The sequence below is a fragment of the Rousettus aegyptiacus genome, unplaced genomic scaffold, assembly GCF_014176215.1.
Source record: "Rousettus aegyptiacus isolate mRouAeg1 unplaced genomic scaffold, mRouAeg1.p scaffold_m13_p_16, whole genome shotgun sequence".
Classification (NCBI taxonomy): Eukaryota; Metazoa; Chordata; class Mammalia; order Chiroptera; family Pteropodidae; genus Rousettus; species Rousettus aegyptiacus.
The window spans coordinates 50,801,970-50,828,031 of record NW_023416291.1 but is presented as its reverse complement, the minus strand read 5'-3'; the positions used below and the strand labels follow the sequence as shown (position 1 = coordinate 50,828,031).

The window sequence follows — 26,062 nt, the reverse complement described above, 5'->3', positions numbered from 1 at the left end:
GCGAGGGCTTCACACACATGCTTTGGCACCAGAGAGTATGTGTTTAGATCCTGGCCCTGGGACCCCTCTAAGTCTCTGCCCCCCTAACAGTAAAACATGTATACTAATAGTAACCACTTCGCAAGGCTTTTGGAGGATTAATTAAGACAACGCAACTGGAGGACATAGAACAGGGCTTGGCATATCGTCAGTATTTAATATCTTTTAGCTGTTATTATTAGTTACATGAATAAATTGTCAGGAGCCTATTACGGGACTGCCTCAGAAAAAACTTTGGTTTTTAAGAGTCCCGGCATTGAATGGCACTGACTTGATTTTCACAAGAAAGGATGGTGTTCGCTGGCCGTGATCGTTTTTCTTCCACAAGATATGCCCGGGTCTCAGTGCCCAGCTCCAGACATAAACCGCATATAAGAATGAATACATAACATTTGAAATTCGTTGCCGAAAACGCTTCGTTTAGAACCCATAGCCGCGTGCCATTTTTGATATGTGTTTTGAACGTCTCCCAAACGAGAGTGCGAGAGTGGGGACTAGGTACCACCGTGGACACAATTTCTTCCCGGAGAGAAGCAGGAAGAGTGGTCAGAACATTTCATCCTTCCTCCCCAACCACCCCTCCTGCCGGTGGTCGCCTGGCCTTGCTCACGGGGGTGACCCCGTTCGTTGAGTCTGTCTCCATCTTCGCAGGAGCTGGCGCGATCCTGGACCCGGAGTCCTTTCTCAGGGTCCCACCCCAGGGCATGCAGCAGTGACGACGGGTTAGTCTGGACATCGCTTCATGCTTGATTGCATGGGGGAAAGGGGAGAATCGAAACCTTTTCAGAAAGTCTTTCTCTCTCTCTCTCTCTCTCTCTCTCTCTCCAATTCTCATCTCACTGTGTTTCAAAGAAGAGTGACCGGAATGTCTCGGCCAGAAAGAAACACCCTCTCTAATAACAGCAGGTACCAGAGGAGCGACCCACGGCCGGCTTTGCTTTCCGCGTGGTAGCACGCACTGCAGATGCTCAAATCAGGCAACTCGGCTCCTCGGGTAGATCGTCCTTTGAGATCTCTTGTGGTATGTCGTGGGGAGAAAGCCAGCTGGTTGGGGAGCCAAAGCCAGTGCGACTGCTCCTGTTCCTTCTGGAAATTCTGTGGGGCTTCTGTGTTCACACGGTTTCATAGTTTCTGATGGAAGTTGTAGGAGACTGGAGAAAGCATGTCTTGAAAGTGTCTTTTTAAATCGCCATAAAGATAAATGGGTGGAAGAAATGCTTCAGATGCCACTGGGAATCTCAGATCGTGACCCTGCAGCTCGCCTTGGCTGGAGGGCACTGAGAGGCGGCCGGAGCATCATCGTTCTTTGGTCCGTGGAGGGCCAGGGTAAGGCACGGATTAATCTGGTTTTAAAATCTGTTAAAAAATCTGGCAGCCGCCAATATCGCCAGCATACCACCGTGAATGTCATCTACGTATGTGATTAAATTGGGCCTCTCCAGGTCATTTGCTCTCATCGTACGTTTTTTGGATTTAGTCTTCCGAGTGCTACGTTGTAGATTTATACGTATCGATATTTGGAATCGATCCTTCTGACTCCAGAGAAGTGGGACGATCACACCAAAGTTGGTCCTTGCTGTTTGGAGTGGACGTAAACCTGGCAAGAGACTCGATATTTGTAAAAAAAAAAAAAAAAAAGTTCCAGTTAATTCACGTACGTGATAAAGGCAGAGCCACCATCAGACCCAGGAAGGGCACATCCGATGGTCGGCTCCTGTCTCCCCTGTGGAATGCGAGAGGCTTTCTGGAGACTGTGGGCTCCATCTGGCCGAGCTAGCATCAGTGAAGATGCTGATCAACCGTAGCTGGGAACCCCTGGCCCAGATGGCGAATGATTTGCCTTCAAGGCTCTAGGCTCTTTACAGGAAAGTAATTAAAGCTTATTTTTTGTTCTCTAAGTTAAAAATTCTGTATATAACGTTAAGGAGGTCAACCTGCTTGACTCAAAAGCTTTCTTTCCTTTTAGGGAGAAGGGAGAGATGATAAAGGACATTTACTTTTATGTTCTGAGTCACGGCTACAGTAATCTAGCAAGGAAGACATTACTAATCACACTTTCCGAAGGCAGAAACTAAGGCTCAGAGATGTTCAGCTCTTCCTTCAAGGTCACAAAGCTCACGTAGATCAGAATAGCCTTTTGCATTCAGGGCTGTCTGCGAGTAGCATCCAAAGGTTTTTCCAGACTACGGCCTATGTTGTCTGTTCCACTATACCCTTACCTAAAGCTGCACTTATTGACTCCACTGAAAATAACAGATTACATTCCTCCCGTTCTCATCTGCCCCACCCCCTCACCCGCAGCAAAGTGATAAAGTTCTGTTAATCTAGTCATTTCTATGCTGTTTGTCAGTTTGTCATTGACCTGCCCGTGAGGCACCGAGCCAGGTCAGGGCGGAGTACTGCGGGTTTCTGGCGGTCTTTCCCTTGACTTAATTATCTCTGGATTCCTATAGACAACTAACTGTGACGCCACAGGCTCATTCCTTGTAGGTGAGTTAAGCATGAGGTGGAACCAAACTGCGTCACTAGCACTTAGCACTGGTCATATTTATGTTATGTGATAAGAAACACACTGGCCAGGACACACCATGTTATGCCTCCCAGGGGCCTGGATAGTTCTATTTTCTTCTGAGCCGTATCTCATGTATTATCTTTACCGGTCCCTGTAACATACCCCACGCGACGTTCGGAGTGTCTCTCTTTTGCCATTTTCTTGCGTTTTCCTCCTTTAGGTCTCTAACGGGATCTATTTTGCTATTTCATATTTACAGTTTCCTTCTTCAATTCCCACAAAGGCAATGAGATTTTACTCCCGGTGAGTGCCATCCTCTAAATGTTTGTGTTCCAACATAATGGACCTTCCGATAGTTAAGACTAAAATAACAATCCGACAACGTAGTCTCGTTTTCTAAGCAGGCCCTCGGTGCGTTTCCCACGCCCTTGTTTGCCCTTTACTTCCGCTGCCTAATTTAGATTTGTAAGCTCCGCACACAGGCACTTTGTCATTATTTATGTACATATGGTGCCTAGCACTCGTCGTGGATTTAACAAATATTAAATAGTCATGACTTCAGAATGCTTATGCATATTGCCATTTAAAAAATCACAGCTGGCCAAGAATACTGCTTTTTTTTTTTTTTTTCCCTGCTGCAATGACCTTGTCTGATTTTGATGCTCCTACAGTAGACAGCCGCATTCTAGCACACTTACATTTATCCTTGAACACCGTGTGGAGACCAGCACTGGCAATAATTGTAACTGTTCTTCTTTAAATACGTTGACAGATTCTGCACTGCACACCAGTTTGCTTACAGATGTAATTTCGGTTATATGTAATCACCTTAACAGAACTGGAGAAACCCAGATACGATTTTATATAATGCTCTATTAGGACAGAGTTATTATCCCACTGGGTTAACTTTGCATGTTTGAAATTGAAAGTTTTTTTTTTTTTTGAATTCTTAACTGGAGCATTCATGATATCCAGTGATATCATGGGCTTCTAAAATCTATGCACTACGTACTCATTGATTGCATAATGCCATGTACATTGTTAAGTTTTAAAGTGAAGTCCTTAATTTGACCTCTTTTCAAATTAAAAAACAAACAAACAAACAACTTAATCTGCATATCTTACCTAAACCCCTTTAAATTGGCAGACTGATTTTGGACGACAAGTTCCATAGTCATAAAAATAAATGTCAAACACTGGGCAACAATAGAAGGAATTGACGGTGGATCAAAAGTTTAACAATGCGTTTCCTCTTAAAAACGTCAGCAACCGTTTTCTCACAATAAGGAAACAAAGAAGGTCGTTCTCTCCCACTGGCCCGATATTTCAAATGCAAATAAATCAATGAAAGAAAATAGTTATGTCAGTGTGAGGGCTACAACAGCTTAACTAGACAGAACAGTTTTGTCAGCTTAAACATTTTTCGATTTACATATTTACTTATTTTTATGCCCAAGGCAGAACAAGGTAACAGTATTGATAAATCAGGAAAAAAATGGGTCTTTTCTTAGAATCGGTTCTAAAATACTTAAGCATTTAAATGACATGTACGTTAGTGTCCTTTTTACTCAAGTGGCAGCATCTTCGAAACTGAATTTATTATACTTGTAAAATCAAACCTGAAAGTCTGATCGTAATTGTGCTTTTGATACACTTTGCCTAACTAGTTCCATGAGCTCTATCCTATGAACCCACAGTATCTTTCTCTCCCTGCTTGTCTGTAACTGTAATCTCCACCAGGGACTCTCTGGAATGCTATTTGCAGGTGAATACAATATTTCTTAGTGGAGTGTGCTCACCAAGAATGATACAGTGTCTAAACTACAGCCTTCCACTCTCTTGAGATTATTACCGACTTGACTCCAAGGCAGAAGTTACTGAGAAGCAACAGAAAAAACATGTTTCTCAGGGAGGGGGAAGTATGTGAGGAATGTCTTTAATAGAATCCAACCTCTCTCTGCTCTAGACCTTGCCTTCTGAGGGTTGTAACAATCTGAGAAAATGGTAACCAGAGGAAGCTCTCTTGTCTTAGCAGAGCAGGGAAGCGTGCTGAATCCTTTCTATCACCATTCTCCTAGGTGAACTGAGTAAATTGAGCAAGTGCCTGGCGCATGGAACAAGCTCCCACAAGGAACCACGTTTGCCTTATTCACCATTGGTATTCAAAGCATCAAGATCAGTACCTGGCACATTTCACACAATTAATATTTATTGACTGAACATTAGACACTCAGTGCGTGTGTGTGTATGTATGTGTGTGTGTGTGTGTGTGTGTGTAAATAAAATGACTCTCTCTCAGAGATAGAGAGGTATGGGTATATAGATATATCAATTGCTAATCTCATATCATAGTTAGATTCACTGGAAAGTTTAAATATTATTTTAACTCATTTTTAAAGATGACTCTAAACACCTAATTTACATGATATATTTAGAGATGTTAGATTTTACAGCTGGAAAGATTAGTGGTTTTTAACTCACAAGTGGAACGGTTTTAAGTCCAGAATTTAAAATGTATTTCTAGACTTAAAACTATCTATCCTCTAATGATTTTCTAAATAATATGATGGTCGTAGAGACAGAACAAAGAAACTCTCTCTTTTTTTTTTAAACTTGCCTTTATGATACCGCATGATATAGATGGCGTACGATGATTATCGATGGTCGACACGGTTTGATTTAGAGTGTTTGACAAATTTATAGAGCTGGGTGTAATCCTGCTGTCCATCTTACACCTCGCACACTGTTCGTGCTCAAATGTTAATGAAACGGCACTCCACGCCAAGGATCAGATGTCCTAGATGTTAAATGGTGATTATCACTATTGACATATGTAGATAAGTAGATTATAAATAGTGGCAAATTGGCTTTAATTGCCGTTAAATGATAGCTTAGGAATGAGTTAGTCATTTTGTCGGTAGATAAGGCACACTAGTATACCTTACCTGAGGTCACGGGTGTAATTCTCCGTATCACAGGACTTGGGATGTGAGCTGGGTTTGCATTGGAATTAACAACTTTCTGGCTGTGGGATCTGGGTGTGAGGGGTTCCTGACTACTTCCCATGCTTTGAAGGACTTTGCTCTACCTTTGCTTCTTCCCACGGGACAAGGAGTTCCTTAGTCTCCGAGCGCCCAGGACCTTGGAACTTACTGTCCTGCCACTCCCAGGCCTGGCGTTCCAAGGCTGGACGCCTGGAGGAATTGCCGAGGGGGCTTTTGGGAAGTCGTTTTGATGTACAGGCTGGGGTTTCCTCATGCGTGTGAGCCTTTGTGTGGCGTGGGATGGAGCCAAGAGAGGAAGAAAATGGGGTGTGAGTTTCAGGCCAGAAGCCAGCATTCCCCAGCAGCACCACATTCCAGATAATTCAGAGCTTTAAGTATTTATGAAAGGTATATGAGTCTCCATTTGTTAGCCTGTCCCAGGTCCTTCCGAAGTTAAAGGCAGGACTAGAATTAGGGCAAGTCAGGTAGTCTATTTTAATCTCGGTTTCCTCATCTGTAAACAGGATAATGACTGTTCCACTAACCTCAAAAGGATGGAATGATGAGAATGATCTGAAAAGTAACTATCATTTGTTGAGTACATACAAAGGTTCAAGCACTATGCAAGGCACTTTGCATGTATTATATTGGATTCTTACATATCTTCAGGGCATGTCGTTTTTATCCTTTTTTTTTTTTAGAGAACAGAAAACAGGCTCAGAGAGGGTATTTCTCTCCCAGCCTCCCCTACCCCATCAGGGACACAGCGGAGACAATGTATGTAACAATCTCATACACATACAAAGTAACACTACAGTCATTAATTCATTTACATCGTGTCAAGGGAAAAAGCAGTGAACAAAAGGAACAAATATCATTGACTTCGGAAGCATACATTACAGTAGAGGGAGACAAAGAATAAATAAAATAAATAGGTAAAATATATAATATGTTAGATGGCGGTAAGGAAAAAGAGAAGTTACAGGGAAAATGACATTTGAATGAAGATAGAAAGGAGGCGAGAGAACGATAGTCTAGAATTTGTTTTGTTTTGTGATATCGAGAGAGTTGGGGGGAGATAATTCGGGGGGGAGCAAAGGCAACAGCAAACGGAAAGGCGGTGAGACTGGAGTTCGCTTATTATGTTTCCGAAATGGCACGAAGGCCACCTGGGCTGTAAAAATGAGTAAGGAATAGAGAAGGAGAGAAGAAGAGGTCAGAGGGATAAGGTTTGGAGTCGGGGGAGATCAGGTCCATAGATCATTTAGGCCACGGCAAGGACTTTGGCTTTTACCTTAAATGAAATGGGGAGCTAATGGATTTTTAAATTAAAAAAAAAAAAATATATATATATATAATTATTATAGCAGAAGAGTGACTTGAACTGGAGTGAAAAAAACTCAAAGTAGATTACTGGAGGTAAGGGCAGAGGAAGCAGACCTGGTAGGTGGTTATTGCAGAGTGCAGGCAAAAGATAGTGCTGGCTTGGACCCTTGGACCAGGGTCATGGTAGCAGAGGTGGTAGGCAGAGGGTAGAGTCCAGATATGGTACTTCGAAGGTTGAGCTGACAGGTGGAAGAGGAAGGAAAGAGTCATGAAGAGAGAGGAAAGAGTCACGAAGAACTCCAAAGGGTCTCACCTGGGCAGTTGGAAGGGTATAGATGGGGAAAGCTGTAGGTAGGGCCCGTTTGGGGCAGAGGTCTGGACAGAGCCTGGTTTGCACTTGATAGTTCTGAGATGCCTTTTAGACACCAGATGGAGATGTCAGGTACGTTTTTTCACTTCATTGGATTTGAATTTTTATTTCTTCACCGTTCGCAGCACTGTATTGGCATGTTGTTTGCTTTCAATGCGGTGGCGTGTGTCATAGAGAACTTGATGCTGGGGCTCAGCTGAGGGGTGACAGAAATATGGGGAAGCAGCTTCAGCAAGTCATATAAAGGATCTAGAGATACAATTTGTAATTCGGATCCACTTTCACACGTTTGCACAGTCCCTTCTCGAAGAAGCCATGCAATCCGTCTAATGCCACACAGGTGACTTAAGGACCCCAAAATGTTTGCTCACAACCCATTCCAAGTGTCTAAAATAAACTAGAGGTTAAACAAGTATGTTTGAAAAATTTAAAAAGTTCACTGTACTAGGTCATAAAAGTAACAATCCTCTTCTAAGTATAGCCTCCACACAGACATCAAAACATGAACTTGTCGGGGATGGGGGGGTGGGGTGGGGTGGGGGCAGGCAGATAAAAATAAAACCCTGGGACCAGAGCAGCAGAGCTGTTTCTGGTGCTTGGCTGACCTTACTACGCACCTCGACCTGGCTCAGAAAGAGAAAGGGAGGGGGAAACGGAGCAGCAGGGCCGGTAACGTCTTAAAGGGCGACCTTTCAGTGTTGTTTGCACCGAGTGAGGACGGCTTGGAACTGTGGGGTCTGGATAAGGATGTTTGCTCTACGGATGTTTGCTCTGCCTCATACAAAGTCAGCTCTGTCAATATCTCGGATCACGTCACAAAACTTGCCGTCCGGGTCTCGCCGAAGGCTGATCCCCTTTAAATCTGGCGTGTTTGCGTGTCTGGGGCTGGTGCTGGGTCCGGTGTCGCAACTGGCACGTTTCCATCTCCTTAATTTCGTGGTCATTTGAGGGTCTGATGGTGCCAGAGTGAGCACGTTAAGGCTGGGGAGAGAGACACGCTTTCCCTGCAGCAAGTTACAAATAAACAAAATAAATCCTCAGAGGACCGATCGCCAAAGAAACAGCCAGGAGCCGACCCCTGGGTGCGACACGATCGCCCGGCATGTCGCCGGGACTCGCGCCGCCTTCCCGGGGCCCGGGCTACGCGGGGCTCTGAGCAGCTCATCCCCGGGCGCCGCACCCCGCCTGGCGGCGCGAACGCGGGGCTCACCTGGCAGCCGCCGAAGGTGCGGCTGCGGCGCGAGGGCGCGGCCGGCGCGCGGGCGGGGGCCGCGCAGGGGGCGGGGCCGGCGCGCCGAGAAGGCCCCGCCCCCGCGGTGACGCGGCGCCCGCCGGTTCGCCCCGCGCCCTGCCACTCACTCCTCACCATGGTTGCAGCACAAAGCAACAAGCCCCGGAGGCCGCCTCCTCCCTGAGGAGCGGCTCGGGCGGCCGGAGAAGGCGCCGCGGGAGGAAGAGGCGGAGGAAGAGGAGGGGAGTCGCCGCTCGGCGAGCACTCCGTGCGAGGGGCCGTGCGCGTCTGGGCTCCCCGCGCCCCGCGCCCCGCGCGGACCTGGGACGAAGTTGCCGGGCGCGGCCGCGCGCGAGCGCCGCAGCCGATGGGGGCGGCCGGGCGGCCGGAGGCGGTGCGGCCGCGATCGCGGGGCTCGGCCGAGCGCGGGAGGCGACCAGCGGCGGCGCGGACGGCGATCGGACCTCGCCGCGCCCGGCCCTGAGCCCGCGTTCCCGCCGGCGGCGGCGCGAGCCGCGGAGAGGAGGGGGCGCCGCGCGCGCGCGCAGCCCGCGCTTCCCCCTCACCCCCCCCCCCCAAAAAAAATAACTCAGGCCCGCGGGGCCCGGACGAGCCGCCGCTGCCCGCGAGGGGCGCGGGCGCGGGGAGCCCGGCCCGGCCCGGCGGCGAGGAGGAGCCGGAGAGGAGGAGGCGCCCGGGCGCCGATCGCGCCGCAGCGCCCCCCGCGCGGCCTCGCGCTCCCGCCGCCGCCCCGCGCGCCCCCCGCGCGCCCCCCGCCGCCGCCGCCGCGGTTTGGCTCCTCGGCCCCGGGCGGGCGGAGCGCGCAGGGCGGAGGCGGCGGCCGCGCCGCGCCGGGAGGAGGCGGGCGAGGGCGCCCGCGGGGGGAGATGGCGTCCTACGTGGATAACAGCTTCCGCCAGGCGGTGATGAAGAACCCCGCGGAGCGCACCGCGCAGGTGAGACCCGCGGGCCGGGCGCCGCGCGGTGCGTGTGCGTGCGTGTGTGTGTGTGTGCGTGTGCGCCCCCCGCCCCTGCCCCCGCCCCCGGCCCCGACCCCTTCCCGGCGCAGGTCGCCCCGAGCACCCCGCTTCTCCCCGGAGGACCCCCCCCCAACTCCCAGGGGCAGCCCATCTCCATCCCTCTCTCTCTGGCTGTCCTGGGTTTATTTCTTATTTTATTTTCCTCTCCTGGATATTCCTTTCGCCGCCTTCCTCACCACTGACCTTCTCCCCCGGTGCCCAGCAGAGCAGGGGGTTTTCTGACGATCTCCCCGTCCCGTTCCCCAGCCGCACGCCGCGCCCTCCGCGTCTCGGGAGCGGGGTGTCACCTCCCCCGCCACCCGTGGCCGCAAGCCCCTTTCCTCCCCCAACGCGTGGCCCCCTTCTGCCTTTTTAGAGTCCGGGGGTGTTTGGAAAGGTATTGGAGGAAACTCGCGTGGCTCCGGGAAGGGTGTTCGTGTATTTACTAGTTTGCTCTTTTGAAAGAGAGCCGCCGCTTTCCAGTGCAAGGGGAAAAAGTTGAGTGGCCGGGTTAGAGCTTTCAGTGTACATTGCAGACCCAAGTGCAGAGCAGGCACATTTGAATGTCCCCCCCCCCCTCCCCGCCCCCCAAGGGCATCCTGCGGATTCCTTTGGTGTTGCGCAACCGTGTCCAAACTCGGGAAGTTAACCTTTATACGTTCGTTTACCTTCAGGTCTGTTTCTCTCTTTAACTGGGGGACTTGCTGCTGGTGTTGGATTTGGTCGTCCAAGTTGGCCTAGAGAGAGAGGGAAATCTTATAAAAATGTGGCGGTTTGATTTTTTTTTTTTTTTTTGCTTTTGGTTGCTGACTGGATAATGACGCATATTCCTAAGCATTGGGATGGTGACTACAGGATATCTTGCTGCCAACCCTCTTAAGGCAGATTAGCTCTCCTGATCCTGGGGACCCTCAGACATTTAGGATCTAATGCGTGAAAGAGTTGCGGGGCTCGTCGCGTGTTGGACGCCATCTGTTCGAATCCAAGCGCTCGCCTTCTCCGACGTTGATTGTTGTTATTTAATGTGGGGAGAGCAGAATAAAGTAGAATCTTCCATTGGCTGTCTTTGGACAGGGCCCAAGAATGGCACCTGGTACAGTTTTTGAGTTTTCATTTTTCTTGACGGAGTGGTCGCATCTGGGGAGTCGTAGATCGCAGGTATTTACCAAACGGGTGGAAGACAGGTGATAATTTTACAAGAACGTTCACTGTGCACTGTCTCCAGACACTTCCTATTCCGAAGGATTAATTTACCAAAAACAATGAACGTCCTGCTCCAATCTTGTCCTTGGGTGGCATTGCGCTCCTTCTCAAGCGCCTTCCTCCCGGACTGTTTGTTTCAAAATGGCCCATCGAGTCAGCCTTCTCTGCATCTGAAAATGCACATTCCCGTTGTCAGTGTGATGGTAAAATAAATTTCAATGAAATCTTTCAGTTTTTGAAGTGCCCAGTGAACTCGCACATGCCGAGGATATTAGGACCTAGCAGGACAGGTCAGAGAATGACGTCAGAGGCCTTTAGTGGAAATTTAGGGAGTGAGGGAAGTGGTGGATTAATTAGAACCGCAGCGACTGGGAACCTACGGTGGGGTGGGGGAGGGGGTCCGCCAAACAAGACTGCGAGAGACAAAACCTCCACTGTGACAGCGTGTGGATTGTGCCAAATAAATGAGCTGTTAAACTTTCCTGTTCCCGTGCCAGTGGTGTAGAATGGAGTAAAAACTGACCCAGCATAGAACTTGGCTTGAGTCATAAAACGGGCCAGTTCCTCCTAAGGCCGCATGACGACAGCTTCATTGACAGTGTGAAAGCAGCAAGTCCCGCCCCCGCCCCCCACCCCCCAACCTTCACAGAAAAAGTAAACAGAGAGTTGTGCATTCTCCAGGATCAGCCCTGCTAACTTTGATGTTCGCTGGGTTATTACTAATGCAAGCCTTCACGTTTATTTATTATCGTTTTAAAGAGAAAGGAGGTTTACATGCGAATGTTTTTCCATCTTCACCCAGCCTGTCGAAAATAATCTGAAAGTTTGAAATCTACTCAAGTAAAAGTAAAAAATGTGTCTCGGTAGAAGGTGCTTTTTCTATGGAGTGCTGTGTTGATAATATAAGGGTTGGGAGTTTCTCTGCACTATCCTTTTCATGAAAGCTTGGGAGTTGGAATTTTGTAATATAAGAAAAGCAAACGCTGAACAAGGTTGATATCATGAACAGAAGGATGTGAACTAGGAAAGTTTTGCTGTCATACTTCCTTCTGTTTCTCAGGATAGACTTGGTAAAGAAGTTTGTGTGATTCTCATTACAGGGAAAAGGACAGAGGGAAATATAGAAATATTTTTTGTTAAATTTAGTTTCTCCTCCTCCTCCTCCTCCTCCACCAGCCCAGTTTCTCCCCCACACTCCGTGAAGGCATAGTTTTGTATTTAGGTCAGTCAGTTGCCCAGAAGTAATTGTGATGCTAGCGTAACCTAAGAAGTTAGCCAGAAGAGACTCCGGGGGTGGAGAGAAGCCCAGTGTAAACACAGGGACTTTGAAAATTAGGGAGCTTTTCATGCACACCTGGAAAATGGGAACCCATTTTGTTTAGGCGTGCCATTAGAGAGGGGGAATGGTAAGGGGAAATATCATTGTCACCTGAATTTTCGGCCACATCATGCGTATTCGGGGCCGTCACTGTTTCACTTGACATTCCGAGAGGAGGAAAAAAGTGGTTTCTACTCCAATGCGTGTCCCATATTGTGTGTCTGGAAACCTGGCTGAGCCCTCGTCAATGGGGCACTGTGTTCTAAATAACAAACCCTCTTGAAAATAATGAACACTAAACGTTCTATTGACATTTTTCAGTGCACCTCTGTTGAAAAACAGGACTCTTAAGTAATTGCTTTATTAAACTATTTGGGTTTATGTCTTTAATCACTTAAATGGGAACCTTGGTCACCAAAGCAATTTAGTGAAATAAAACACGTAAATAAATTACAAACAGCTTTATCCCCCAAGGCTTGAAACAATAAAATGATTTTTCTAAACCATTTTATTAACTTGTTGAGTTCAGACTCTTTGAAATTGCTTCTGCAGAGTGGTTTAAATGCATAATGTTTTTAGTTTTTCAGGTGAAACATCTATTGTAGAATTGTTTCCTCTGCTTTAAAGACTTAATTTAATTGTGCTCGTAGCTAGTTGTGAAAGTTGTTTTCTAAAATGGTAAGTGTGAAATGCCCCGCCGTATCCCTTTCTAGTTAAAAACATTACATTGTTCTTCCCTATTGAAGTAGAGCTAAAATAACCTTTACAAACGCAGAAAGACTGCTGCTCTTTGACTCGTTCGAAAACTCACTTTTTTTCACATTTGTTCATTTTGTAAGTTTTATAGGCAGTAAAAAGGAGTTGTAATGACCTGAAATAACTTCAGTCTAAAGAGATATGGAAATTTGGCACTGATAGTCCCTCGATACCCGTGTTTTATGGACTATTCCTCCTTCTTACCCCATTTTTGGTAGCAGTTTCCTCATCTGTGAAATGAGGGTAACAGCTTCCTGAGGTTGTTCTGGGGCTCAAGCGAAAGAAAGAACATTTACTACCTAGCGCAGTGTCGAATCATAGTTCCCATCCCAGTGCGTTTTCGTGGGACACCCATCATTTCTCAAGCCTTGGGAATTCAAAGATGACCGAGACATCTGTCCCTCACGGAATTCATCAGTCCCTTGTATCCTGGAAGTGGGATGTGATTCATCAGTGCCGGACCAGTTGTCTTTTGCCAGCACTGAAGAGGCCGTGGACTTCCCTAGGGAGCGTGGATCGAGTCTTGGGGGGAAGTAGGCATTCACCCACCAGCGGAATAGGAGACACGAAGGATATTACGGACTGACCCGCTGTTAGTTATATAAGCAGCACACGTGATTGTGGGGAAATCTATACATGTAGACCTTTGCTCAGTGGACTTGGAGCCGAGGGAGTGAGTAGGGCATGGGGGGTGACTCTGCTGCAGCGTGGAAGCCTGCGGTTTGGAGGAGAGAGAGCAGCTCAGGCTCGCGATGGTTGGAGCCTGAGTTACACAGTGGAGATGGATGGCAAATGTCCATCTCTCAGACTCTGCCGGGCGAGCCGGCCAAATGTGTACACGTTTCTCAGCTACTCATTGCGGCAAACCGCGCTCCCCAGCGCATTGTGGCAAACGACAAGAATGGACATTTCCTAGTTCATAGAGGGGAAAAAACCCCCAAATTGCCGAATATAATTTTCTTGATTTTTAAGAATTTTGTTTCCTTACACTCTTTTTCCTTAAACTTTAATATCCTACACGTAGATGTTGGAATCTAATATGAAATGTCTGGTTGATCGGGTTATTATGCTAAATACATTGGTATTTCTGAACCTGCAATGATACTGCATTCCATTCTTTGGAAGAGTTGAGGAACGTCTGAATTTAAGCAGGCAAAAGTGCATTTATTTATATAAAAATTCACAGTCGACTTGCGATGGCACCATGCAATGATGGTGGTGTGACTTTGGAAACAGTTCTGTATTCCCCGGTGCTATTTTTGGTTTAGATAGATTAATTAATGTTAAATGAGAAAGGAGAAGCAATTTGTAGTACATATAATTGGTCTTTTGTAGCTTTGTCAGAGCTCAAATATATATATATATATATATATATATATATATATATATAGTTAGTAAAAATGTGTTCAGTGGTTACAATGTCAGCCTTTGTGCGGAGAAATTGAGCTGATTGCCACGTTATTTGGGTTTAGGATCTTTATCTTTTCAGGAAAACACCTCTTTCCTCACGTGCTAATTAACCGCTACTTACCGAATTGTATTAAGTATGTGTTTCTTAGTGTTTTCAGGTGTTTTCCTTTTCTTCTTCGATCTGTGAATGGATTTGTCTTGGGTGTGGTGCGGTTAGTTTTTGTGGCGTGGAAAGTTTAGTTATTGCATTTAAAAAAAATTTTGATTATGTTCATTTAACTTTATACATCCGAAAAGTGTTATTTAAATATACAATTAATATTAAAAAAAATTAATGTGCTATTTTACATTTTTTCATACTAAGTCTTAAAATCCTGTGTGGACTTATATAGCTCATAGCAACTTGGACTAGCCGCTCTTCCAGTGCCTAATGGCTACACGTGGTTAGTAGCTACCATATTGCACAGTGCAGAGCTGAACCGTCACTCAGATATGGCTGTTATAGCCTTCCATTGAGATGTAAGAAAACAGAAATAATAACTACCATCTGTATATCACATTACACTCTATAAGAATTTGTTTCGAATTTTATCTTCTAAGATCCCAAACAACCACCTATGGGGGTAGTGTGACAATTATTATTATTATTTCTAGCCAACAGGTTAGAGAACTTAACTTTAAGATCTTTGTAGGTTAAGACCACAATCCTTGTAATAAACGTGAATCCAGACGTTAGGGTGCCTCAGAGAGATTAATAAATTGCCAAAGGCTAGCCAGCATGTCAGCCGCAAAATCTGAGTTAAAATCTGGGCCATTTGACTCCAAAACTGGTGCTCTCACTACTACAACAATGCTGCAGAGGCCCCCCCCGCCAGATGTATGTACCTAGTTTCGTGAGCCTCCCTATCCTGAAATTGGTCTGGAAGTCGACCTAACTGTATCATCACACTGCAGGTGGTTCTTAAACTGCTGTCCATGGTGCATTCGAAAGAGTGATGTAATTCACAGTCCTCTCATCTCGTTTCTAGGACACGATCATTGCAGGAGTGTTTAAACGGGCTCTTATGTTTTTCTTTTTTTCTGTTTCATTTTTTCTTTTTATTCCGGTAACATTGGTTAACGAAATCCAGTAAGCTTCAGGTGTACGGTTCAACAGCCAGGGGTCTATTTATTGCATTGTGTAGTCGTTGCATTTTAAATTCTCTCGAGTCCACCATTCCTGTGCTTTCATATTCATTAATCCCAGAAGGTATTTCGGAGGAGTCGCTGTCAGTGACCTCTAAGGGAACTTCGTTTTGTCATTGGAACTAAAACTCTTCCATTGCTTGTCTCCTGCAAGTCAAAAATCAGTTTGTGGAGGAGATTCGGAATTTCTCAAATACTTGATGGGAGCTAAATGAATTGAAAAAAAAAAATTTACATTTTAATCCTGTCAACCGTTGGTAGTTTAGCTGACAAACCAATGCTCACTGTGCTACCCGGCCCTCAGCATCTCTCTGTTCTTCTCTGATTCATGGTATTCGTTCCTACGCAACATACAAGCTAATAAGAAAAGACTCAAAAGAAGAAATCGCAGTTAGTTGTTTTTTTTTAGTGAGGCCTAATAGTAACTTTCCTAGAAGCTAAACTAGCAGTCAACCGATCTAGGGCCTGGGGCACTGTGGTGTATGTATATCTGATTTCTCCTGAGTATTCATTCACTCCTGAGCTAAAATGCATTACTTTTTTTTTTTTTAATAAACTTTTTAGGTTGAGATAACTGTAGATTTATATGCAGGTTTAAGAAAGAATGCAGACCCTTCACCCAGTTTTTTTCCATCACTAATGTCTTACAAAACTATAGTGCGCTGTCGGCGCAGGATATTGACTTTGACAGTCAAGATACATCACCACGAGAATTCCTCTGGTTGCCCTTCTGTGCCCACAGCCACTCCCCCACCCTACCTCTGACAAAGATTAGTCTGTTCTTCCCTACTATAATTTTGTCGTTTCAAGAATGTTATGTAAATGGAACCCTACAGTATTTGATCTTTAAATATTGCCTTTTTTCACTCATTACCTTTTCATTACCTTTTAGCTAACATGAATTTCTGCTGTTGCCACTGAGTGGTTTGAGTTTATGTTCCCGAAATACCAATAATATCTGGGAAGTGTGTGTGTGTGTGTGTGTGTTTTGGGGGCGGGGGGGGGTGAGGTGCATGTCAATAGTGTCTCTAGTAATAATGTCTCACAGACTAAAGATTATAAAGTCTTGGATAAGCAGGAGGTATAATAGTATAATATATTTGGAATTTTTCAATATGTGTAGTGCCATATGTATGTGTATATATATATATAGTCATAATGAAAGTGGGAAGGTTAGGCTTAGCCATCAGCGATTCCTCGTACAAAGAAATTACTTGTTCTTCCCCAGCCGAAGTGGCATTTTTTTACAGTTCAGAAGGCAGTCTGGTGAATGTATGTACAAAGACGTCCCAGTGTCTAAATCGAGCAGCAATTTGAGCAACAAAATAAATAATGGGTTATTACCCTTAGGGGAAAAATATTTCGTGAGCTCATAGTCGTACAAGTAAATAATTGAATAAGTAAATAATTGGTGGAGAAGAGGCAGTGTGTTGTTACAGAGGAATCACAATAAAAGATGCAGAAGGAATGATTGAAACAGAAAATCACCAGGAGTCAAACATCACAGTAATAATTGTTGCAAGAAAGAGTTATCATTGGATGTCAAAATTAGTTGGGTGGAAGTATGATGAAAAATATCATGTATCAAATATCAGAATATTTGCACGGTCTCAAAATATCTTTGCCATGAGATAAATTAATTAGTTATAAAGAGAAATCAATACCGTCACAATGAAGGAAACTGGCAGACACTAAATTAAACCAGGTGATCAAAGTTATATCACCAGTAATAAGACATATCGTGATTCACTGAGAAGCGCATATCTGTGGTTGAATTCTTACTAAAGTATTTCAGTCTAAGTGTGAGAAGACATTGGACAAACTCAAGTGTAAGGACATTCTACAAAATAACTGCCTAATACTCAAACATGTCCAGGATATTAAAGAATGAAGTGCTGAAGGTTGGATAAGACTGGGATCCTGGATTAGATTCTGGACCCTCCCCCCCCTAAAAATTAGAACAGCTGGTGAAATTTGACACACACACACACACACACACACACACACGTGTAAAAGGATGAGAAGGGCTAAAATAATAACTTTTAACTATTTACTCATCTTTATTCCTACCCGAATTTTTTGAGATCTTCACAAGGTACAGTGGAATTTGCCAGTTTCGCGTGTTCCATGATCCCGAATTTCAGTAAATTGGAAGATTTGTCATAAGAAAGAGTGTGTAGGAAAGAAAATATTCCATGTCCATTAAGCAAAATAGAAACAGAATGGCGGCGACGGAAGGAAGTCAATCTAGGTAACATTAAGATCGTAGGTCCCGCCTCCCTTTTTTGTTTCCTGTGATCTTAAAAATTCTTTAAATCTTGCTCTTGGTAGGGGGTGTGGGTGGAAGGGTGGGGGGAGGGGAGGGAGTGGCGAGGATGTGTGTCAAAAGTCTCTAGCTACAGCCGATGATACTGTCCAAGCTGAGTGTGTTCAGCACTCTCATTTTGACTTTTGAGGACGTTTTCTTTTAAAATCAGCTCAAGGTAGACATAGCTCTATAAATCTTTTTCCCCCTTCATGTGTATTTGCATTTCGGTTATGAAGCCAGTTCCGTGGAGGCCACCCCCCACTCCGGCAGCCACCCACCTTTTCTTCTCCTGTGGCAAATACTGGAGAAGCCATGCTGTTTTTGTATACTCTGTACTGTTTTCGTGTAACTGAGATTGGTGCCGAAAGACTGAATTAAAAATGGGACCCAACAGTTGAGATAACTACAAATAAACCATAAGCCGAGAGGTATTTACTACTTTCAATTGTAAAGATATAAACCATCTATTTCCTGGATTTTCAGAGTATTATTTTCTGTTTGACGTTTTCAATTATTGCACTTGAGGAAACAAGTGAAAAAGAAAAGACTTGGCCAAGTTTTGAAGTAAAATCTTATAAAATAAAAAATGTGAAAATGTGTAGGTGTATAGGAAACCCACTTAACATTTGTCTAGCTCTGTATATAAGTAACCGTTTGAATTCTTCACGGCAATAAATTTCCGATTCCTTCCTATGCGTAAGCTGTACATTATACAGTCTTGCAAACTCCTTTTTCTTTTAAGCACACTCAAATTTGTTAGATAATGCTTGGTCAAATTGTTAGAAACTTCTCAATTAAACATACATTTCCAAACAATGAGAGATGAGCTTTGAAAATTCAGGAGTTCAAAAAATTGAAATGTAGTAGAAGCATAAAATACCAACAGTCGACTTAAGGAAGAATTTGACTGTGTTTCAGTTTTTTGTTTCTAATCTTCATTCACGTCTGATTTACCTGCTTTTGTAGAGCTAGAAAAAATCGAGCCAGCTTTAGGGGCAGTGGTCCGCACACTTACTTTGCTGCTTGGACTTAGGGTACCACAAACTTCTTTTAGACACAGGTAGTATATGCAGAGACCCGAAATGTGAACCTCTGAACCTATCACATGAGACTTAAATCGGAATGGCGGGAATTCCTGTCTTGATTCCTCCATTTAAATAGAATTATTTTTCTTTAAACGTCCTTGTTCCCACTTTAGATATCCTGGATGGCTGTTTTCCTTTGCCAGGTATACATTTATATCTTTAATTGTATTCACGGAATAGTTCTTTTGAGTTAATTTAGTTTATTTTCTTTATATAACCTATTGGTTATGATCCTGGGCTTTGATGTCAAACAAACTACTTTATGGTCCCTGGCAGATTACTCAATGTTAGTGGGTCTCGGGCTTTTGGATTTCAAAAACTGTTAAAACTCCATAAAACACTGGGCACAGATATTGATCTCTCACCTATTTATTTTGCCAAGTAGGTATTTAAATGATTGTGAACTATTCATATTAGTATTTGCTGTATTATTGATACTGCTATTACTGTTAATAGTTGCAATACATTTGCTCTCTGACCTTACTTTACCCTGAGATAATTTTTCATCGTTAGACTATCTTATAACTGATTCACCAACAAACTGCCTCAGAGTAGTTGTGTTTAGTTTTGGGCTTTTCATGATAGTGTACAACAACTGCTTTTAACGTGTAGTGGGGTCAGTTAAACAATTTGCTATCAGAAGCTAATGGCTAGAAATATTATTGGAAAAAGTCGAGGGTATTTGTCATTTAAAAAAATTCTGTTTTCATAAGTTATTTGCTTTGATTGGAAGAATGTAATAATATATGCCTGAGTTTGGAGTCTAAGTTAGGACTCTAAGTTAGAACACTTCTTAGCATAGAATTGGAGCTAAAAATGTTGTTTAATGATGACCTTTCTTTCCTGAGAGTTTGAGCTACAGGGGAAAAAGTAATTATATCCTTCTGTATTAATAGCAAATGGAATAAAGCTGAAAAGGAACAGTAGTAGTTTTTGGTTCAGTTTCTGTTAACACGTAAGTTCTCCTTTTTAGAAACATGTAACTTTGTGGAACAAAGTTATTTTTATTGTATATCAGGTAGTTACTTGTCTCCCTGTAGGTTTAAAATCACTCTGGTGGTTATATTTTGAACTGTGATTTGCATGGTATTTTCACCGGCATTTAACGGAGTGTGTAAATTCTTCCTGTGGGCTCCTGTGACTCTTTTATTCTATTATTTAGATTTTTATCAGTTTGAGATTTTTGACTTATCTTCAGCAACAGTTATTTAAATTAAACCAAATTATAAAATTAAATTCAGTTCTAGAATCTAGAACTAATTTGCTGATGAGCTCTTACTAAGTAGGGGTCCTACCCTTGACCCGTTTTAATAGACAATTTGTTTTTTAATTGTCAAATGATTTACATTCAAATATATTTCATTTTTAAAGGATGATGTCAGAAATAGATTGAGTATGCTCCACTGGTATCTTCCTTCACTTATCGATTACATAGAAAACTTTAGAAAAAAGTAAGCTGTAATAAAACTTATTCAGGATAATTTTTAAAAACAGATTTTTAGCAAAGAGACAACTTACACATACGTGGAGTAGCATTTAACTTTGACTTCGTCGTCTTCTGCTTTTCCCCTGTTTTATTTTAAATTTTGACACGTAACCATTCTTCTTCATGGAAGGAGATAGCGTGATTTCTGGAGTACCTGAAAGGCCCTGACCCGTAGAAGGCTTCCGTCACTTCTGATGATGCTTGACGTGACATTGAGGAACACAAACATGGCAGGATCGGTTCTCGGTCAAAGGAGACGCACCACTAAAAACCGTTGAGAATCTCTGATTTACTTTGGACTCAGTGAGTAGAGGAAAGAAACCCTCAAGAGTAGTGAAGTGAATTTCTGCCTGTCACAGAGGCAGAGCCAGCAATGCATTGAAAATTTAACTCCCTACCGCCTAATTACAAGTGAGCACACTTTAGCCCTTAAGCCAAATGTGGCCCACAGCCTGTTTTCGAGCATAAAGTTTTATTGGAACACAGCCAGGCTGATTCTTTACGTACTGTCCGTGGCTGCTCGCTTACTACAGAGGCAGAGTTGAGTAGCTGACAAGAGACAGTGTGGCCTGCAAAGCCCAAAACATTTACTCTCTGGCTCTTTACAGGAAAAGGTTGTCGTCGGACTCTCATCTCTGTCAAAATGCAAATACCTTTGGAAGAGTGTGACTCTGGGGAGATTATTTGGTTCTGTTTTCGGTTTTCCCTCAAGAGAAGTGGAGGGTTTCTACTATTTGATGAGAAATAACCCAACTTGTATGTGAAAGCACATTTTATAATTTCGAGAGACTGATTCTGTTAATAATATAACAGTATCATGAGCCAAAACATCTTTATTTTGAGTGATATTTTTTAAATTTAAGTATGTGTTTTCATAGTCAAGTGTTAGATAACGGCAGCATCATTTTAGGGCTGTTTATAAGTAGTTTGAACAACTTTGATTAAATAGGTAACTTTCTTGAATGTTTTTGCTAGAGTTTAGAGAACTTCAAAGACAGAATATGGGCCGGAAAATGAATATATCAGACTGGTTACAACACTAAACCACCTGACCATGATTTCCCTCTCTCAGTCAGTGTTGTTGAACTCAGGTTTTATTTGTGTGTAAAGTGACTTTTTTCAGTAGTCGCAACTGATTTGTTGTTGTTGTTTTTTTCTTTCATTTTTTATTTTTTAATGGCAGTTCTATTTCGGATTTTTGAGCGTTTCCCATCTTCTATTTTACAGTCACAAAGTGCGTTTTACAAAGCCAGTCCCCATCGACCCGTCCCTCCTCCTCCCCCCTCACGCCTCCCACCCGGAGGAAGGCTCCCTGCAGGAACCTGGTCTGGAAGTCGAAACTGGGAACGTCGGCTATTTCTGGTTCTTCTCAATTTCCTAACTGAGCCGCTTGCCTCGATGGCCAGCTGCCGAGGGGAACGGGAGTATGGGAGGAAACGAAGGCACGAAGACGAATGTGATTTCGAGATGTATTCTTACTGAGCACGTGGGAATGCCGGCAGTTGCCCGAGCTCTCGAGTGACCAGTTAGGGACGTTACAGTTGCTCTTCCGTCCTCTGCCACTGGCCAGCTTGCAAATGAAAACTTCAGGAGCTTTTTGAGGCCCGCGTCCCCATATGCCACGTATTTTTAATCCTTATTTATTTCAAGGCCAGATAACTTGATATGGAAGTTTTGTTTTGTTTTGTTTGTTTGTTTGTTTTGGTTCCACAGAAGACAAATTCGTTACCTTAGAGGTCAACAGTGTGCTGTTATTAGTGAATTAAGTTGAGGAATTCAGTAATGGAAGAAATAAAAATACTGATTTTTAAATTCCAGTCATCCATGAGATTTGTGTTTTACTTCTTCCATACCTTTGTAAATAAATAAATGTTATTAGTCCTTAATTTTTCCAGTAATAACATTGAAAGCTTAAGGAACATTCAAACTGAATAGAAAGTTACTTGGTGGAGTACATTTACCCACTGATCTGAGCGAGACAGTATCTGTTTTCTTGATGAAATATTTAACTAGGTGTTTTTCTTCATACTGAAAGTATGAATTCCCTCATATTCTGCGTGTGTTCTGTAAGAAGTGTTTTGCTGATTGATGGCCCCAGTGGTTACAGAAACATGTGTTTCACTGCCTTCTGGTTGGCTCACAGGCTTGAGAAGTTTAATCATGCCAGATGAAGAATTTCTGGTTTATTCGATGTGTGGTGGGGGCTTTTGAATCCAGGGCAGTCAAGTCAGGGTAGTGCTTGAAGAGAAATAATTGAGTACTATTAGGATGAATGGGGAGGTTGTGGAGGCTGTTGGAATGCTTGAGGTACACCCTACGACTAGACTGGGCGCACTGGACTAGCAATTAGGGATGGGTAAGAAACAGGTCTGCGTCAGTTTGCACTGAAACAGACAAACCGGCGGGCCATGGCTCAGGACTGTACCTAAAGTTAGTGACTGTTCTGCGTGATCAGTTACGGTGTAAGAGTAGGACGTTTGCCGGTTTTCTGTTTATATTAGTAGCAGTCCTCAGGAATCATATCTTGCAGCGAGATTCCATTGGCTGTGGACTGGGAGGATTAAAGCAAATGAGGAAACTCGCTTTGTCAGAAAACCAAAGGGGAGTTTGAAAGGGGGGGGGATGTGGGTTCTTATTATTTTACTCCTTTTTTGGGGGTGGGGTGGGGTGGAGGCATTAACACATAAAGTTATTATGTTTTGGATTGTCTCCTGGGCTCTCAACGAGAACTTCCAACCGATTTTAGGGCTCGAAGATCTGATAAGTCTTCTGTAATTGCAAGCCTGTAATGTTTTTGCTGAACCAGCATCTTTAGGCAAAGAGGGATGAAGAGGAGGGGACTCAGCCCAGCCTAGTTTCACTGTTATTTAAAAAGAGCAAAACCAAAACTCTTGTTAACCTCAATGTTTTTCTTCCTAGGTATAGTCCTAGTTATTGTCCTACAACTTAGTCCTTCTAATAAAACGTCTCTTGACGATCTTTACAAATACACTCTGAAAAAATAAATTTTATTCCACAATCGCATTATTAACGTAACTGTTTAGAAACCATCTTAAAAAACATTGGGTATAATGTGTATTCTTTATTATTGTTGATCTGTTAATGTTCATACCATGTGGTTTTTCTATGTCCTATGGTTTTGCTTCTGGGAAGGACATATTTTTGTCTAGGTGGTTGTCTTTGGTTTTCCAGTCTGACTTTTTTGAAACTGTGTCTGTGATCTTTCTCTAGATTTTCGAGAAATGTAGAGTTAGATGCGAAGTTTTCATAAAAATTAATTCCCGAATGGATTAGACTTTCATTATTACAAAACAAAACAAAACTGTGAGTCTTTGAGTCCATCAAATATACTAGGCCCAGTACCTGGCACATCGCTGGGTGCTCTGCTCAGTCAACCTTGTGTTTTACTGAAAGACACCTGAATTTCCATTTAGTTTGCAATCAGGAATTATATTACTGCCATTTTCTCGTTTAAAACAATTGTAGGCATATTGTCTAAACCTTGAAATTGGATTCAGGGGATAAAGCTACTTTTTATTAGGTTGTTTAGCTTTTTCTGTCTTCCGTTCAAACACTTGTGTGAGTACATCTTTTAGTGTGCTGAGGCGTTGTCTTCAGGAGTTGTTACTTTCTGGCAACCACAAAGATAACTTTTAAATAATTAGTTAACATTTTAGAACTTAAACATCTGTGGTAATTAATTATCTCAATGTGTGTAAAGAAAAGAGATTATTCTAATGGGATTTTGGGAGTTAGAAGTGAATTAACTTCAATGAGAGCAGTTGCCCGCATCATGGCTTAGGACAGACAGTAGCTGCTCCAAATTTGCAACACTGTCTTTCCATGTAATCAGAAACTTTGTAGAAAATGCTGATGCAGACCTTATTCAGCGAATATATAGTATCAGAACTTCTCACTCACAAATAGAAATTTTCCTAGCGTTTGCTCTTCTTCAGTTCCTATCTTAGAGGATAGTCCATTTTTATACTTTCAGATGCTGACCTCATTTATGAAAACAATGTAGTCTCCTGGAAATGGTTGAAACTAAATTTAAAGCTTCATATTATATAGTATTTTGTGCATTTCCATTATGATTTTTTTTAAAGGAAAGGAATAGATGTTAAACATTGAATCAATTTTCAGAAAAAAACAATATTTACCTTCATATTGGTAGAAACTACAAAACAGGATGGAGGAAAAAGAAAAAATAACTAGCATCTCTTGTAAATCTTTAAAAGTCTGGTGGAAAGCAATCCGTAATTCTCATCAAATTGGGTGAAACTTTTTAAAGGAAAAATAAGAAAGATCTCACTCATGACTTAAAATTATGTATCTTGTATCTTGCATTTTTTTTTAAGTATATGGAATAGGTTATGTGACTTTTGTTGTAAAATGTCATTTACTTTATCTCTTAAACAAGGCTTAAAAAAAAAAAAAGCCTAATCCCTCTCTGTCATATCTTTCGAAGATCATAAGAATTTCTCAGAATTTCTTTCTTAACGCCTTAGATTAAACACTCCCCTCTGCTGAATGTGAAAATGACTGCATCGAAATGTTTACAGGAACCCAGTCTTATCCTTCCTCTCTGCTTTTCAGCTGGGTCCTTAGTTTCCATTTCCCTTCAGTTTTACTTTTCTCAATTGTCTTTAAGATCAAAGATATAAGAGGAGAAACGCTGTTGCGGACCTACTTATTTAGGATGGTATTTTAGAGGAAAAACCTCTAAGGCCTCATTTCTCATTGTCAAGTAGGTCCCCATTCATGTGGCCGGTAAAATTGTCAAGAATGGTACTTGTAACCACAAAGAACAGTAGTAATCTTGCGATATCTCCCTGGTAAACTGCTCCTGTGTTTGAATTGATTTTATAAAAAGCTAACCCTGGAGTTCAGGAGAGAGCACATCAGTTCATTTTTCTTTTTAGTTCTCTCTCTTCTAACTGTTGTCCTCTCGGCCTTTACCAGTGCCCCACAAGTGAAGCTTTGATCCATGCTGGTAACTCTTCAGCGAGATGCTGATCTCCCTCCCTCGCCTCTTTTGGTCATTTTTTAAGGACCAACCTAAATGTTTCCTCCTTCTTGAAGCTGCTTCTGGTCACTCGGGCTGCAAGTTGAATTTTTCTTTATGGATTTTTACTGGTTTTTAGCTTGCGCATCCCTTGAGGGCATTTACCCTCTAGTAATTATTTCCTAATTGTTAGGTATACACATCTTATCTCCTATTTTAAACTGCAGAAGTCCTCGAAGGTAAAACGATCTTATTGATATTTGTATTTCCATGGTGTTTTTATAATATCGTAGCATTCCATACTATTTTAGTATAGGAGTGCATCAGACATTCTCATAGTAATTCAATAAGCAATACTGATGGGGTACAACCTAATTTGGTTTAATTTTAAAATTTAACTCAGATTTTTTTGTTGTTGTTGTTATTTAGCTGTAACATAATTTAGGCTTGTGATTGTTTTAAGACTGAGCCAAAATTGATGCTTATGATTGCCTACTTAGGTGATAGCGATTCAAATTTTACTTACTCACCATGACTTGTGTCAGTCACAGAAACAAGTCTAAAGTAAGAACCTGAATTCTAGGCATCACATAATAAATTCCGAAGCCTCGGACTTCGTTTTGTTGCCTTGGATTCTATCTGGGTATGTATACATTTATTTTTCACCGGATTCTGAACGTTTTATATATCATAACATTTCTTAAGTCGGACCAACACTATTTTAAATTGTATATTCAATCCCCTGGAAGATCCAAGGAGAAAAAAAAAATACCGAGAGTATCATGTCTGAACTTCTTTTGTACTGATGTTACTCTAATGACGTCA

The 26,062-nt window shown here is 42.8% G+C and overlaps 1 protein-coding gene and 1 long non-coding RNA gene across 8 annotated transcripts in view; one reads left to right on the top strand and one right to left on the bottom strand.

Moving 5' to 3' along the window:
* Window positions 1-171: 171 nt before the first annotated feature.
* On the bottom strand, window positions 172-8,964 carry LOC118612468. 2 transcript variants are annotated; one of them, XR_004954971.1, is made up of 2 exons: window positions 8,598-8,964; window positions 172-8,235 (listed from the first exon to the last, which is right to left on the bottom strand). It is a non-coding gene; the product is annotated as an uncharacterized LOC118612468 (long non-coding RNA). The 2 variants fall into 2 exon arrangements; XR_004954970.1 differs by lacking the exon at window positions 8,598-8,964 and adding an exon at window positions 8,442-8,486.
* A 310-nt stretch (window positions 8,965-9,274) lies between these two features.
* RAPGEF2 (Rap guanine nucleotide exchange factor 2) overlaps window positions 9,275-26,062 on the top strand; it is a 181,061-nt gene continuing 164,273 nt past the window's right edge. For all 6 annotated transcript variants that reach the window (XM_036233997.1, XM_036233992.1, XM_036233993.1 and 3 more), the window contains exon 1: window positions 9,275-9,418. In XM_036233997.1, the coding sequence (XP_036089890.1) occupies window positions 9,350-9,418 (69 nt within the window). In that variant the 5' untranslated portion in view covers window positions 9,275-9,349. The remainder of the gene's footprint in view (window positions 9,419-26,062) is intronic.